General features: G+C 41.2%; 1 protein-coding gene across 1 annotated transcript in view; it reads left to right on the top strand.

The window, feature by feature from the left end:
• LOC109479668 overlaps window positions 1–18,077 on the top strand; it is a 74,981-nt gene that overhangs the window by 38,871 nt on the left and 18,033 nt on the right. The window contains exon 2 of the mRNA XM_019781656.1: window positions 10,153–10,350. Within this exon, the coding sequence (XP_019637215.1) occupies window positions 10,153–10,350 (198 nt within the window). The remainder of the gene's footprint in view (window positions 1–10,152; window positions 10,351–18,077) is intronic.

The raw sequence follows: 18,077 nt of genomic DNA, 5'->3' as shown, positions 1-18,077 counted from the left end.
GCAAAAGTTAATTTTCTATCACGGGATTACAGATAAGACCGTATAACATATTAATTTGGCTGAGGTGGAAAGTTTTTTCTGGTGTTCCCCGGCGTGGGCCTTTGTTCCCCGCCCCGGGCGTGACAGTTCTGAATAATTGCCTCGCCCGGACCTAATGACTTCGCCGCCGGCTGAATCATCGCCCTTCATGCCCAGGCACGTATCGGGCTTACACTCAACTCACTAGGAATTTATTTGACAAATGTTCTTTCGAAGTGACCAACCCCGATTTTTTTTCCTTCGGGGAGACTTAAGAGGAAGTACACTATCCCCGTGGCGATGGTTAAAATCTTTTTCTCATTTTCAGCAGCTCCGTGATGGAGGTTGAGCTTTACCTCGCGCGTCACATGCTACTTTCTCCCGCTCAGTCCGATAGATCACGGACACAATATTGATGCCTTTATGGTCCAGGATTTCCAGCTTGACGCCAGCGCGCACATGTGACCTAGACGTGGGGGGATATAAAAGTTTGACGGCACGGTTCTTACTGAATATCATTCAGAGATGGTTACTGCATCTCAAATCCACCAGTACAGCGTACTTCATCATTTCCTCTTCTCATCTCAGGTAGATTGTCGAAGCAATCAACACATTATATGAAGTAGAAAAATTCATATTTCTTATGAAACTTGACAAACCATGCATCATTAGCTCTATATGCTCGTACAGCTATAACTGCGTCAAGAAGCGAGAAGAAATTGAACATGTAAATAGTAGATCACATTAGTAATAGTTTAAGTATCATTGCTGTATCCTTTTCCTTGTCTATTCATGGCCTGTACTTAGCTTGTTAGAGCACAAATGTAAAATAAAGGTATTTCATTCATTCATTATATTGTTTTTCGCTCTTGATAATCATAACTATCTCTGATGAAAAAGTTCTCGTTGACCTCAAGAAACATTCAAGTATAATAGATAATAATCTTGTGCCGGTGTCTCATCAGAAAGCAACCCGAGGCTCCATATGTCGAGGGGAACATCCTAAAATCACTGATGGCACACTGGATCTTAAGGAGGGGATTACCGTTGACGGGAGTATCACTGTGATCACATGTACGTCCACGCTTCGAGAAATGTGCCGCGTGACAGGGCGTCTGTATGTGGAGGCTGAGTGACAACCTTACATGCCGTGTTTCCTAAAACAGAATCACCTGATGATTCGATATCCCAGAGTCTTACCTGGTTATCTTGCCATCTGTACCCTCTTGGAGAAAAACTAGACTTAGAATTCAAAAAACGTTCCATCTATGTTTAAAGTTAAAACTTTTGTTCCAACACAAAAATTCTCTCACCTAGAGCTTTCGACCAGTCACCCTGGTCTTCCTCAGTAGACTGACCCAGTGAAGCTTGTCACGTGGCTTCTTTGAAAGGTGACGTCAACACTGGGTCAAAGGCATCTGGTTAACGATGTCGACCCCCGTCGTGGTTCAATGTAGGGCGATGGGTCCTGATGTATATGGCTTCCTTCACCCCTCTCAAGAAATAGTCTTGTTCAGTGTCTAAAATCCTTACAGTGTCAAGTGAGACAAAATGTCCGGGTGACTCTATGTGGATGTGTTGAGACACCTCTGAACTGGCAGAGCTAGGCCGTGTATGTTCTATTTATGTCTTTCTTCCATCAGCCATTACAACAAGGCAGGCAGATGCCGTTGTAGGCCATGTTATACGTTGAATTTACTTTATCTCACCAAAGCACATAAACTCATTCTGTCCCAATGATATTGAAGACGAACAACATTTTATTTTGAATTCTACACTATATAACGATAAACGCACAAAGCTGTTCAACCTTCTTTCCGCCTGCTCAACAGAATTTGTTACATTTCATGCTATAGATAAATTTATTTTCATCCTAGAAGGTAATAACCCTTACTGTGTACAAATAGGTAAATATATCAAAGAATGTTTAGACCTTAGAACAAGTAGTATTAGTAGGATAATTTCGTTGTACCCCTGTATATTTGTCTGTATACGTATATCTACATGTCTTAGACCTTACTAAAGTCGCTGTACTTTTGTTGTGTCAATGAAGTTCTCTTATAAACTAAGGATCTGATGCTGAAGTGCGTTTTAAAACCGATGTTGGACAATCTTTCGTATCGTAAACGGTGACATAATCAATGCACCGCACTAAACGTTTGGCATGATCCAGACTGCTTGTCGCAAGCTTCAAATCAATAAAACGTGTTCCTCGACAACAAGGCAATCAAATATACATTATCTATAAACAACTTAAGCCGTTCATCAAGAGTAAGTTAACTTTTTTCGGTGATGCTGGCGAGCAGGTTTATTGGCAATCAGTGAGAGGTTTAACTGTAGGAGACGCAGGTCCTAACTTCGGCGCCAAACATCCGGAAGACACAGTTGAAAAACATTTTAGAGGATAACTAAAATTAAACGTAACCTGATGAAGCCGTATAGAGACCTGCTATGTTAATGAATGGAAGGATTCCAGCTTTAAAACATTTTGTCGACATTAGTATGGGCAGCAATATAATTTATATAACTCACTGCAATTTATATAACTCACTGCCAAGGAAAGGTTATTAGAGGTTTCCGCAAGTTTGGTAGTTAGAGTAATGTTGCTTAGACGCCAGCAGTAACTTTATTCCCGTGACGCCTATACACCGAAGACTACAGGCCATACGTCTGAAACAGTCTCATGTAGTTGCCAACTTCCTCATCTTTGTTTTGTGCAATAAGCGCTACTCGGCTACTTAATAAGGCCTCATCCTGCCTTCAAATGAAGTATTGGGTCGTTAGATAGTCCATAGTATATTGGGTTTTGCAGCCAGAGGCGATTACCGAGGCTGATCAGCCATTCCTTACTGAAGAAATGGCCAGGAGCGATGAAAGGTTCATGACATCCGCGGAACGGCCGCTTCATCTTGGAAATAACCAACCCACTGTTCTGTACGATACGTGCATTGTTGCGTTATATGATCTTTTTGGGCTACATGAAGCATAGACACAAATGTATAAGTAATGTCACTCTTTCATAATATCCTAAAGATTGCTGGAAAAATTGTTCCCTATGGGGATGAATTCCCGAAGGCGACGCTGAAGAATATTTGTACTGAAGGTTAGTCATTACTTGAAGTGTTTGATAATCTCTTTACATAAGCCGTGGCTTTTCATGGCACTCACGTGATAGATTTAAGTCGCTTATGGGTTGTCATGGGACAGGGGTTTGGATTAGATGGATCAATGGAACAGCCATGTTGTGTAAAGGTGCACTATGATTGATTTAGCTATAGGCGTGAACGATACACTATAGAATACAACCCACCAGTGGTACCCAGTTGTGTACTGGCCCTTTTACACTATCCTTGTATCTCAGAAGTAAACTGCGGTTCCCATGATGAGTATATGCAGTCTATATATTGCTAATTGACGTTGTATAAAAGTCTTTTTTTTAAATGACATTCAACAATGCTAATCATCTCAATGCAAACTTTAAAAATGTCAAACAAAGTTGGCAGTTGCCGGCTCCTATAAATCTATCATAAAAGTTTGAGGATATTTTTTTTTTGATTTTCCCGTTGAGACGAATGTTTGAAACTTTATGTGACGTTGAAAAACGACGCCAGTTGCTGAGAAGTGCCCCCTGTTAATGGACGCGGTGTGAAAGATGTGAAACCAAAACCATGTAGTCAGCTACTGGACATGCTTCCGGTCGTAATGTATGGAAGACTTTATCAAACGCCCTCGGTGGAAACGGTTGCATTGCAATTCTGCAGTCTTGCATTTTGGAATACATTCTTCCTGAGCATAAATATAAACCTATTATCAACGGGGGTTTCTATTCTAGAGCTGTACAAAACTTTTTCAGTTTGTTACTAACGTAAACAATCATGTATTCAGAAAGACGAATTTTGTTTGACTGAATAGTTTAAGGTTTAATATATTACAAATGGGGTATCTCGGCGTACAGTCACCCTCTACGGAGATATGATCCAGGTGTAAAATATTCATTTGATACACCGTCATGGTACTATTATATATACCAGCGCCCCCCAAGGTTCGCCTTCTTTATCCGTGATGGAGGAGTCCATTTATTACGGCAGACATAATTAGTTACTGCTTATGGCTCGTTTAAGAGCCTTTTCAAAACGACCTGAGTGAAACGACGGTGACCTCCCCACTCACGGTGTCAGCTTGCGCCTGACTTTGCCCCACGTCTGTATTCAGCGAAATGAATTGACCCATCAGTCATTACACACGACTCATAACGGCTCGTCGGTCCCGCCGGAGATCCGGGCAGCAGCGTGCGGGGGAAGCTCCACCCTGATACCGCGGGACGGAACAGAGCCGGCGGTATCTTCATAAAGACTTCACGAGCCGCAGTTATCACCAAGATTAATTTTCTACAACAGAATAGCGTGCCTCATCGGAGACTACCTGATAGAGAGAACTCTAAATTAGATTTCAGACACGAACAATAGAGAATCTCATAGGCTGAGTACATAAAAATCGGACGTCCTCTGGCTGCAATCCTAATGGTACTGCTTTAATGATTGATAACAAAGGAAAGTTTCACTTTGTATTGCCATTAACAGCAACAGGATATTAAGAAAAGAGTACTTCACAGTCTCTTGATTTGCTTCGGGATGTTAATTAAATTGTGAAGAGTTGATAAGGCAGAACCCTCGGTGTATTGCCCAGATCTGTATTCAGAAAAAAACGTTAGAGGCGCCTGTTACAAGTCGGTATCTGATATCGTTAGCAATTCAGTCTCAGGGCACAATTACCGTCTACCACTGGGTACATGTAATGAGAGTAACTCCATACAGCGTTTTTTTCGTATAGGACATACAACTTGCACAAACTATCTAAGATCAACTTTTGGTATTGTTGTGAAATTCACATTACCGTATGATTTTTTTTCTGAGCTACAAATGTCCCAACATTTCAGCTAACTGTAAATTTACCATACTACAAATCATTGAACTTCTAAAAGTTTCAAAATTACCCTCCGTCTCAAAAATAGTCTCAAAATGTTTGTTCATTCTCTGTTTTAATTTGACAAGCCGCCAAGATGACAGTGCCAAAGGTTATCAAACATTAAGTTCCATGGGAACATCGAAACCTCATTGCTCAGTGTCACGTGACGGACATGGGAATTGTTTCCCGTCTACCCCGTGCCCCGCAGGCAGGGTTTGAGTTGACCTCTTGTATTGGCGTTTTCCCTGGAACAATGAGGTGGTAACCAGCCTGCTGCCCTTTCTACAGAAATGCACAGGACCTCTATCGTGGGAAATGACTCGGTTACCGGCTAAAGATTGAGTCAAGTTTCCTGTTCATTTGCGTTCGAATATTGCAACTGCCTTTTACGTAAGGATGAGAGGAAATTTGGCAAAGAAATGACTTCAACAACTTCCTGAGCAGAGAATAGTTCCTAATCAGAGAACAGTTGCTAAAGCAGATAATAGTTCCTAAGCAGAGAATAGTTCCTAAGCAGAGAATAGTTCCTAAGCAGAGAATAGTTCCTACGCAGAGAATTGTTCCTAAGCAGAGAATAGTTCCTAAGCAGAGAATAGTTCCTAAGCAGAGAATAGTTCCTAAGCAGAAAGTAGTTCCCAAGCAGAGAATAGTTCCTAAGCAGAGAATGGCTAAGCAGAGAATAGTTCATAAGCATAGAATAGTCCCCAACCAGAGAATAGTTCCTAAGCAGAGAATAGTTCCTGAGCAGAGAGATATAGTTCCTGAGCAGAGAATAGTTGCTAAAGCAGAGAATAGTTCCTAATATAAGCAGAGAATAGTTCCTAAGCAGAGAATAGTTCCTAAGCAGAGAATGGCAAAGCAGAGAATAGTTCATAAGCAAGAATAGTCAACAGAGATAGTTCTAAGCAGAGAATAGTTCCTAAGCAGAGAATAGTTCCTAAGCAGAGAATAGTTCCTAAGCAGAGAATAGTTCCTAAGCAGAGAATAGTTCCTAAGCAGAGAATAGTTCCTAAGCAGAGAATAGTTCCTAAGCAGAGAATAGTTCCTAAGCAGAGAATAGTTGCTACGCAGAGAATAGTTCGCTAAGCAGAGAATAGTTCCTAATCAGAGAATAGTTGCTAAAGCAGAGAATAGTTGCTAAGCAGAGAATAGTCCCTAAGCAGAGTATAGTTCCTAAGCAGAGTATAGTTCCTAAGCAGAGAATAGTTGCTAAAGCAGAGAATAGTCCCTAAGCAGAGAATAATTCACAACCAGAGAATAGTTGCTAAAGCAGAGAATAGTTGCTAAAGCAGAGAATAGTTCCTAAGCAGAGAATAGTTGCTAAAGCAGGCAATAGTTCCTAAGCAGAGAATAGTTGCTAAAGCAGGCAATAGCTCCTAAGCAGAGAATAGTTGCTAAAGCAGAGAATAGTTCCTAAGCTGACATGACCTCCAAAACATGTTCATGAGACGTTTTGTCTCAGGTGTTTCGAGTTGAAACTCCTTACCCCATTCGAGTCCGGCGCCATTTCTATCACAGCTGTCTTGGCACTGATAGCATACGTGAGAAAACCAGGATGGTCCTTATTAAGTCGAAAAACCTTCACGAAGATTTGATGGCCCCAATTGCCCACAAACACATGAACATATCAACGTAACGGATATGAGCAGTAATAAATTGCTTTCAAAATCTTGCACCTATACTTCTAATAAACTGTAGACTATGACTATGGGGACAACTAATCGTGAAACTCTGTATCCCAGGTGAAGATAATTCCGTCACGACTAGACATGCCTTGTGACAACATCGCATTCATCGTACACCCTCATAATATTCCAATTTCGTGCGAACGTGGATCTTTTCCATGTAGCTCTGACAGACGCAGATCCCTTTTGGCCCTCCAGTAAAGTACCCATCGGTCAATTGTCAAAAACGCCACCGTGAGATAGCGATTTCATTGTGTTGTTGCGACCGTAGGGATACCCTTGGGAAAGCTAAGTAACCCCAATCGCGCGGAAGCCAGATTAACTGATATGTGTTGTTCTCGTCTGACATCGCCCTTCACCCTGTCTACGATGTATGCGGTCGGGATGAAAACTTGAGCAGTCCTTCTGACAGTTGGCGCGCGCTGCAGAAAAGTTTAGCGACGGCAATGGTGCCAGGCGGGAGGGAAGCTGCATGAGACTTTCGACAGTCACTGCCATTACAAAGTTTTATTTCTAGTAATCATTTAAAGTATAAAGCAGTCGTTTTGAGCTCGAAATGACATATAGAATGCATGGGTATTAGAAATACATTTTGGCAATTTCACTCTGCAATTAAGACATTTTCGTACCGTCAACGTTGATAATAACCTTGGGTGATAAACTGTATCAAGACCTTTATCAAGACATAGCGATCACCTAATATTTCTAACTCTCCTCGTACAGAAAAGGTCGATGCTGGAGTAATGTGAGATGAGATCAGAATCCAGGTCGTTTCCCTCATGGCCTTGCCGTGAAAGCCACAAGAAGACACCGGTCGTATAGATGTCATCGTTGTCAATTATGGTTAGCATATGACATTGAGCGTCCTGCAAAAGGTTATTCATTGTACCGGTGTATGACAGGATCATTGACATTATCGAATGAATTTGCGAATCGTCTATTATTGAAACTCTGCATTCCAGGTAATTGTGCCGTGAAACATTCAGAAACACACAAATTGTACTGTAATGGACTTGGTAGATAGCATCTATACATTTATACAAAAAGCAACGCTAGATTGCAGGATTCTATACTTTTGACCTTTTGTGTGACGCGGAATTACGTACGTCTTTTCATTTCATTGATGTCAGCGGAACATACGTATTACTCTTGGCTGAGATAAGCATCACCACCTCTCTTCATAACCAGTCTGAAAATGATCCAGCAATTGTTGGTAATCTCGAAGCATTACCCAACACATGGTACAATATTGAGGCAATAGCCGCTGCACGCTTAAGGGATATTCTGACCTTGTGAAAACTTTCTCTAATTTTGACTCTGAAAGTTTGCAAACAAAAACTTCTTCAGCCAGAGATCTGTTGCTCTTGCTAACGATATTACATTTTGTATGGCAGAACCCGTGAAACTTTACCTATGGGAAGCTGAAAACTTTCTTGAAGTGAGCTGATCAACAGAGTACGTAATAATGTTTATTCATGCTAATGTTAAATTGATATTGACAAATAAACCCATATGTTACAGACAACCTTTGTTTAAAGCTCCCTTGTTAATATCCAGGATTCAATGCTCGTTTTCCATTGTTGTCTCTACCGGAGCAGGGTTTTCTGTTTAGGGATATATTTTTATTGAACACATCATCACTGATGTCCAACTAGTTTAGGTTCTGTTTTGTCAACCCTAGCAGCAGATCCCCATCAGTCAATTACGTGTTATTACTTTTCTGACAAATACAGTTTAATTTTGGGTGTATTTGACCGTTCTTTATTTTGGAATATTGAATGGTATCCCCAGAGGACGCGTTCTCTGTGGGATTCACCATGATCCTTGGCCGGCCCTGCTAACCAGGCTTAACGGCAATGTGACAGCTGCAAGGCTCGCTCAATATTGGATGCGCTGGTAATATGATTTTTCCTGGTATGATTAGTTTATGGATGAAAGGAAATTGCAAGGCGTGTACTTGTCATGACGTTCAATTATTAACGCCTTAAGCAATTGGTCCATCTCTGATCGACCTTTTCCCCAAAATATTCACCACAATTCCCAGCGTTGTTACACGAGGTTCATTTCAGAAAACCTTGCTTATTGGGGTGTAGAGTAACATTATATTGCCCTCTCAAATCTACATAAATCATCCTCAACAAGATATGTTGATAGATATAAGAAAATGTTAGCTGATACGTGTCTATGGCAGCTAAAGTTGTTTCTTCTTTACCATGCAATATTTCTTCAGCCATGGCCATTTGCCAACTGCTGCTGGAAATACAGGGTGCAAGTATTGCCAGAAACACTCCATGCATCCTGTTGCTCCACAGATACAACACCGTGCTGCAAAGGCTCGAAAAAAAGGTGGACAAAGTGCTGACATTGATTTAAAAATCATACTCATAGAAACAAAATCTACACACTAAATCTTGGCGAAAATTTCACAATTTCACGGATTTTTGGGCCGATTAAATGGAGGCCCCGATATATCGAGCTACTTGTCTCTGGGCTAGTTTCTGCGCTGTTTCAAACGCCAATGGTATGAAATAATGATGTAAATATGTTGATACTTGGCAATATGTGTCAATACCATAAAGATTGTCTTGTTCAAAATATTTCCAATTATAATGCCCAGATATCGCTTAGGGCACCTTTAAAGTAAGAAAACTTTTGGTTTCGTCTGAACATGGCCGCGGTACGTACATAAGGTATGAGCCGTACCAGTGAGCGATTTGTAGCAGCAAAGCGACCAACTGATACCCACCTGCACTCAATCAAACAAGCAAAATACCCAGAACTGGTCCCAATTTTCCGACCGCACCGGAGGGTAATAGACTAATAGATCTTCTTAGCGAAGCGGGATAAACTGTCTCAGCAACCGGGTTGCTCGCCTTTTCAAGGTACCAGCTTTCCCCCTGTGTGCTTAATTAGGGAATCTCAGCTGGGGCTTCGCCAAGCGCAAACGTACTTACAGACGTCGATGATGACCTAGTTCACGAGTTTGAAAATCCATGGAGTACAGTTCTGACCCGTTCTTACACCTTGTTAAACCGATCAACCCTTTGGTAATAACAATCATTACTCAATGGAGTTAAAGACTTTCTTGTTAGACAAGGCGACTAGGTTCTGTCTCTCCTGTGATGCATATAATTGATGTCTTTCAAATAGTTTTTTGTTTGAATCTGAATCAAATCCTTCTCTAGATGATGGAGGAATTGCGGATTACAAAGAATCGAAGAAAAGGCTGTAAAATAACAACACAACCCCCAACCGAAACCTCTGCTTGGAAAGTAGCACTTTTTCTGGTATCCAACTGATTGATGCTGCAGGATGCCAAGCTATAGCTACTGCAGCAGCAGAATACAGTGGACTACTAAAAATAAATAAACAGAATGTCTTTTTCCGATAGCTTTACAAAATCAGAGGGTAAAAGAGCCAAATCATGATCAAGTTTTCCTTGATTAAGAATATTCTATAATCGTCGGACATCCATGTGTTACAGAGCCGTGCACGGTGGAGGGGTTTGGTGACTCTGGCTGTGGAGGATACCGGAACCTTCTGTCTGACTGCGGGGTGCTGAAGACTGTAGGCTTCCCGGGACATGACTACCCTAACAACAGTCTGTGTGAATGGCACATCCACGTCAGCCCCAGGCACAGGATCATCCTCAGCATTGATGTCTTCGAGATGGAGGAATCAGGTGAGTTACCGCTCATTGTTACAGGCAGCTGCCGCGTGTATTGTGCCGTGATATTGTGCCATTGTCTTCTCTCCCCTACCAGTAATACATATATAAATCTTATGCCAGCTTTTCCCTTGTAGATGCGCATCTATGATGTATTGCATGCATCCCTCTTCACTACACAAGACAAGTAACCCGATTTGTATGTGGAGCGCAAGACGATTAAGATGACTAATACATGTTTGAAAAGAGGCTTCCTTTGTGGTAATTCGTCATCATTTGTAGTAATGAATTAAGTTTGCGCGGAAACCATAGATAACGCATTAGGTAATGTCTTCCAAGAGATATTGATGTATCCTTAAACATGCGCATCTAAAGTCGCTTCCGCTGCCACGAGCAAAGGACATCATCATTAACGATCACCACACGCCCTGTCATCCTAATGAAGAACAATCGCTTCAACTTCCTCAGGAACGTAATTTCATTACCTTTAATTACAGTTTCCTGCACCGCAGTCTAAGTAATAAAAAGTTCCTCCCATTCTCCCTCACAATAAACCATCTTGTCAGTGTTCCAAAGTGTTTGTGGTCCCGTTTCTGACACTGAGTCATCGTCGCGTTTGGCGAGACCTCCCCCTGCCCTGGATCTGTCGCTTCGCCAGATTTCAACCCAGCTGTTTATCGATTCTTTTACTTAACTGCTTCACCAAATCAATAGCTAAGACAGGCTGTTTGAAACGAATACAGGAAAACCCATATGTCACGGCAACTTCTCCACAAGTTTCAATCTTCTTGAGTCAGAGATGAAATATTACGTAACCAAAATACCATTTGACACAAACAAATGTTTGTGTAAAATGATTTAACGGTAACACAATAATCAATAATTGAATTTACTGAACCTTTTGTTAGCATTGCCTCAGACAAATTTTGAATGTCTGAGACAATGCTTTGTGGGGAAATGCCTGAGACAATGATTCGTGTGCATCTTCAAAACGAGACAACATAGTAATTCGCAGATTCGGAAGTAATTTATTGGCAACTACATAGGTAATCACATTCCTACGCAACGCTGATAAACATAATGTACCATGGGTCAATTTCACCAGAAGATGAGGGAACCTAGGAGGTGGGGCGATGGCCTATCTGTGGTTTCTACATTACTGTGCCCAATACATTAATATCGACTTCAGCTTTGACATGCCCGTCTCCACCAAGCAGTGGTCAGAAACTATTGACATGCTTCTGCAGATGTCAAGCGGATCCCTGCCCGTACCGATGGGTGTTGATGATACTTGACCCGCACCAATTCGCAGAAAGCATCCATCAGCGCTAACCTGACATGATGATGCCAAGCCATTGGAGCGCGCCGGGGCGTAAAATGAACGATCCATTGCAATCCAAACCATTCGGCACCGAATAGGAAAAATCCAATAATCTGCTATCTTTTATCTGGACACTGAGAAGATACTGAGAAAGACAAACCTAATTCCAATAATGGCAGTTGGCAAAGTTGAGACTACTTTTATGGCTAGAAGCTGCGTCTTATCTGAGGACACAGATTTACTTGCTGATTCTTCCACTGCATAGAAAGGTTTTGACTATTACATACTGGTGTCTACAATGCTATAACTTATACTGCATTCTTTACAATTGTTAGAATATTAGTATTATGAAGAAGAAGATAAAGGAAGAAGACGTAGAGATGTGATCTTTGATTGTGAGAGAATATACGATGAGGGAGTTTTAACGTTGCTGATGAAGTATCACTGCTGAATGAAAAGGGTGATTCAGCTTTATAACTTGAAATATCACATTAGATGAACTAGATGTATTCCGGCATGGTGCCAGTTTCTAAAACTTTATAGGGCAAGGAATTTATTGGTCGTAAAAGCCGGTTTGACGGATACAAAGGAGAGGCTGCAACGCATATCGGAAAAAGACAGGCTCTGCATTTGGTTTATCTCTACGTATGAGAAGGCAGTCAATACTGTGAGTTAAGCCGAGGCCGATTCACCGATGTATGTGATATGCGACATTGAGAGGGATTAGGCGTAAAATCTTTGGGGTAATTTTTCAATTTGATATCACTGCAGGGCTTGACGCTTGGCCATGAACTAAGTTCACTTACGTAACATTAAAACGCGTCTTCAAAATTGTTTTCTTCATGGTACCTTCACACCTGCAGTAACGTTTCAGTTTTACTGTCATTTCTTACATCTTAGTGGGTGACTAATTCCAATGTAGTGTAACTGGCGAAATGATTATTTTATATTTCTGTACTAACGAACAGTCAACGAACAGCACCACCATTGGGGGTTACGAACAATTGCAAGTTGATCCCAAATTGCATGTTGCACACCTGTCATAGTTCTGACATTGTGTCATAAACATGTCTTCCTTGCCCCCGACCGTGGAGCGGACAGGCGAGCGTATCGATGGCCGGGATGCCGCGGCAACTTCGATACCTGTGACCCGTGACCACCCTATCACCCATCATGCCAAAACAGGCTGATTACTTTCGGTCATCTGGGTGCAATAAAAGACGGTAATAGGATTTTTTGCACGGTCGGTCAGTCGAGCAACAAATCATTTGCGGAGAGCTCGAACAACGTATTATGGGCAGATGTCCGTTGACCAGTAGTGAGTTTCAGTTTCTCATGTCCAGTTCTGGTGGTCCATTGGCCTTCCTCTTCGCCGTTAGGACTAGTTGCCCTACGTAAGGTCACAATCATTATCCACAAATCTATTGATGTTACTGAAGGCTCCACATATTCCCTACGCACCCAGTACCAGGGTTTTTTCTAAACAGGGGAATAAGGGAGCTGCTCCCTCATGTCACCAGCCAGCTCCCTCATACCAATTTTCAGATTGAACCCTAAGTGGCTACTCTTATTTAAAAAATCCCCCTTGGTCGCTTCGTTCCTTGTCATGCTTGCGATCTGCTCCCTCATGCTAAATTTTTCTAGAAAAACCCCTGCAGTACCTTTGTGTTCACCCACTCAAATGCTGTAGAAGTCACATTGAACCTGCTGTTCGTCGTTCCCACGAGACTGACACAGAAGTTGATGTCAAGCCGCGCTACCTTTATGAGTAATGCTTATTTCAAAGTCTTACTTTCCGACTCCCGTGAGCCGTTTACAATTAGATAAGCTGTTAAATTACGGCACGCTGACACGGGGTGGCATTAAGTCTACAGCTTAAAGGGAAACAATTATTGGAACTGGTTCGTTGGTGAGGTGAATAAAAATGGCGTAGTTTGTCTGGATCCGTTTGTCATTCATGTGGAAACGATGAAAGGAAAAATTGCAATGTAATAAAACAAGGTACTAAATGTCTACAAACATGCATCAGCTATTCATGTTTTAAAAAATCAGGTTATCATTGCAATATACGAAGATGCCTGCTTTAAAGTTTTAGGGACAAGATTTCTTCCCCTTTGCCATCTTTCTTATTGCAGGATATTAAATCATTCAGCATGCTTACCTATACACAATTCACTATTTTTCTACCAACATGCGTTAGCTATTCATATTTACAAAAAATACAGTTATCATTGCAATATACAAAGATGACTGCTTTAAAGTTTTAGGGACAGGATTTCGTCCCCTTTGCTATCTTTCATATTGCAGAATATTCAATCACCGTGCTTACCTATACACAATTCACTCGCCCCATTACTCCGACACAACGCCGAGACTGTGGAACCAGGTGTGTAATGAGGTCCTTGTTTGGACCACAATAATGCGAGTAATGGAATAGCTACCTCTCATACAGGTATTGGCCCTAACCTGTGACCTCCATTTCCACACTCTGTCAGATTGGGGTGAATGGGTCACAGGCCAGTAAGTCTGGACACTTGAGTCTCATTAAATCTTGTATTTTTGTCTATAAAACCTCGATATGGTTAGAGAGCTTTGAAAAAAGACGTCGCCTGTTGTTAATGTTGAGCACTTTCTGGCTAATAATATAAACGACGGAGCTAGCTAAAGACGTCTGAGAAATATTTCGAGAAATATTTGTAGTCGAGTCGGTGCAATCTACAATGCATTGCCAGCACCAATGGTGCGTGTTAGGTTTGCTCTATTTCAGAAAGGGCCGCTTGAACTAGCCTCTGCCAAGCCGTCATAAGGTGTTATGGATAATAGAACTCGGCACAAATTATTATAGGGGGAATTATTTGTCCAGGGAAGTGGGATCGCAAGAGATCATCGGGCATATTATTGTCCTATGGTGGAATAGATAACATTCATGATCATTGATAAACATGGGTAATAATTTATAAGGGGGCAACATATCAATGTATGTACGTACTAGAGCAGCTCGTCCATATGTGAATTTAATAAGTCGTACGTATCTGTATCTGTATCGCCGGTATAACCGCCTTTCGGCGTAACACACCAGCTTCGCAGGCACGCGGCGCGTCGCAGTATACACAGTGTACATAGTATATAGAGAGTAGATCTATAGTAACAATGCTGGCCCCGGATTAGTATTGTAATCTTTTGTAATCTGACCGTGGCTAGAGGTATAAGCGTAAGTAAGTAAGGATCGATTGATTTTTTTTTACATTAGAATCTAATGTAAAAAAAAAGATCATTTAGAAAGATTAAAACTAACAGAAGATTTTGAAGGTAATAGGTACTTCCTGCAACTAAGTCTAATTTAGATACAGCGACTTTGCCATGTTGCCTTAATGCATGCTGTATCTATTAACGCCGAAATCCTCTGTTAGTTTGAATCTTTTTACTGTTTAAGCCTCTACGTGACAGCAACAACCTTGTAAAGGACCTATTTTATGCTAATCGTTAAAATGCACATATTGGCAGTGAGTCAGTGTAATCCTCACTGCAGCTGATGCACAGGCGAACTTCAGTCTGAGTTACAGGGTTCAAAAGGTCAACCGGAAAAGTTCCCCGGAGTAAATAATTCATCGTTTCCAGTAGAGAGTATGGTTGAGTAAAATTACCAAGCATGGTGCTGTCATTACGACATGACTATAAGTCCCGCTGCATAAACTGTTTTTGATGGAGGTTGTTTTGACACCAAATGGCCCTTGCAGTGGTCTTCCCTGGTAACGACCAAAAGCCTTGCCTAATCGAACACACTGCCTGAGCGTGTGTGCCCAATTATATCGAACAAATCACAGTACGTCGTTAAAGCATGTCCAGCGTTTGTAGGAAGCATACCAAGTGGTTGAATGTTGGAAGTAAGGTGCAGCGTTATTACAGATACTCAACATTGGCAATACTGCGTTTGACACCAAGTAACGCTCTGACCACTTTGACGAGGTTTGTCAAACGACATGATAATACTCATTCACGAGCAGATCCAGCATTTCCGCAATAATGTTCAAATGCTGTGTTTGTGATATATAAAACTATATTGAATATGGATGCCCTTTATCGCTTTCCATCAAGGATGTCCTTACGAGAGATGACCGTTAAAGGTATGATATTACAAACAATAGTAGGTTGCTGCTTTTACAGGTTATTGCAAAATGACTTTGCTCGTCATCAGCAGCCGAAGAGGAAAGCCATTGGAGTGAGCATTGGTTACTATCCCCGGCTATTGATATACTTCAGTGGCTCCGTTACTCTGACGTCCGTGATCATAAAACCTACTTACCATCGATTTCAACCAGCCCCCAATTTTTTCTCTACATTAACCATGCAGGAGAGAAGATGTATCAAATTCAAAGTCATTGCCAAAGGATCACTGCAGGAGTATTTGAGCGTGAGAAAGTAGTTTTTACATCGGCTGTAATGTGGAATCTACGCGGCTATCACACATTAGGACGTATTGAAGCTTCCAGACGAGGGCCAGATGCGTCAGGAGATATACTCAAAAGCTAAGACACATCGTTTCGTCCCACTGCAATTCTATATATTCCAAGGTCAAGGAAATCACTACTTCTCTTCCGAAAGTAGTTTATCTTTATTCATAGGAACACATCCTTGACCTATCGCATTAATCGTCAAATATATACAGAGGATAGAGGGATGCATATGGCTGCAGAAAATAAGATTACGAAGAACAAATCATCAATTTCTCCATGGCATGGACGTTAACAAAACCATGACACATTTTTTCTGGTGTGAACTGGCTTTAGCATATATGTTAACGCCATACTTCCAACAACCAATACAGTATTAGTATCATGCAAATGTTGTGCAATGATTTGACCCAAACTTTTAAACGTTTGACTAAAATATGCAGGCCAGAAAGAGCCATGCATTGTTTGCTTGATGTAGTTGTGTGAGATATACATTTCTTTCGGTAGAAAAGACAGAATGTATTCCATAGAGTCTAAAAACAGCCGTGCCATCCATGTTGCATGCTGTATCTCATTACGTTGTGATTTGGGTAATGCGTGCCGTGCATCTTCCAGATCGATCCAACGCTCCAAGCTTCTATGGTCAGGGGTGAAGGAAAAGGTTACGATTTCAGAGAACCTTTAAAGTCAGAGTTGACATAATGATAAGTTTTCACTAAAATATCAAAGCTTTTGTAAACTTAAGAATTTATCAATGCTTTTAGATATAGAATGAGAGATACCTTTGGCTAGATAAAGGCTTCGCGGTGGTGCAGTGCATGAAAAAGTGTGTGACCTTTCCGCGGGGAAGATATGTTGATTCAGGCCGACCAGACTCAAGAGCAATATTTATATGGAAGTCAAGGCTTTCCACCACTCTGATGGTCCTATTGAAAAAATAGTCCTGAAAATAAGTATTCACTTCTTGACTAAGGGTGAACAAAAATTCCTTACCTGAAATTGAGAGATGATTTAATTCCTCATTTAGGTTAATACTGTCATTTAAGCTTTGGTAAGATTATTGGCTTGCAATATTTTTCACTGAAATAGAAACAAGCACAGCAAATGGCGACGTTTCCCTATGATAGGTGTTTATGTAGTAGGTCTTCTGCTCCTGATGCTCTAGTAAAGACACCCTGCTGTTCACTAAGACTTACACAACATCTCCAGATAACTAACTACAGACCTTGTCTTATATTTAGTTCAGGCTTAGCAAAAACAACGATCTAGCATCAAGAATTCTAGTGATGTATGTACAGGCTATCAGAGTCTGCGAACGACAGAATAATGCACCCACGTTCCTATCGAATTCCATCACATTTGGGCCATAACCAGTGCACATTAGGGATGTACATTTGCTGCAGGGCAGTAAGCAATGAGCCAGCTGCTTACTTCCATGCCGCTGGACAAACTTGGTTTACGTCCAAACGGAGGAGCACGCATGCAAACCCGTCAATACAAAAGTTAATGACTAAGTGAATATTACAGAATATTCATTACTATGCTAAGAAAATTACGAGGAATGTAACTGCTCACACAAACCCAATTTTCTAGGTATTATTAGGATTGCATTGAATAAGTTTATGTCATCTATCTTGACACATCGTTAAACATATTGAGCTGGGTAAACCATGGTTATATTTATTGAATTGTATTGAATATCATTCATACTCCCATTTATCCATACCATCTGCGGCGCCAAATAAAAAGTATTTGATGCTTTATCTATTGTCTCTTTTTGCCGGATGTCAGCCCGACCAAATGGGCCATGTGTAACATACCGCGCACATTATGGCTGGAAGCCTTCCAAATGTGTGGATGTTCGGCTTGCTGCCTTTAATAACCCTGTCTGAGGCATAGATTTCAATTATAGTTTGGCTGCAGAGTGCAATCAGCCCTATTTAGACGTGGGTAGATTTATGGACATAAAG

This window comes from Branchiostoma belcheri, unplaced genomic scaffold (assembly GCF_001625305.1).
Source record: "Branchiostoma belcheri isolate BF01 breed outbred unplaced genomic scaffold, Haploidv18h27 scaffold5, whole genome shotgun sequence".
Classification (NCBI taxonomy): Eukaryota; Metazoa; Chordata; class Leptocardii; order Amphioxiformes; family Branchiostomatidae; genus Branchiostoma; species Branchiostoma belcheri.
Note: the sequence above shows the minus strand (reverse complement) of the source record. Positions and strands in the feature narration are given on the sequence as shown.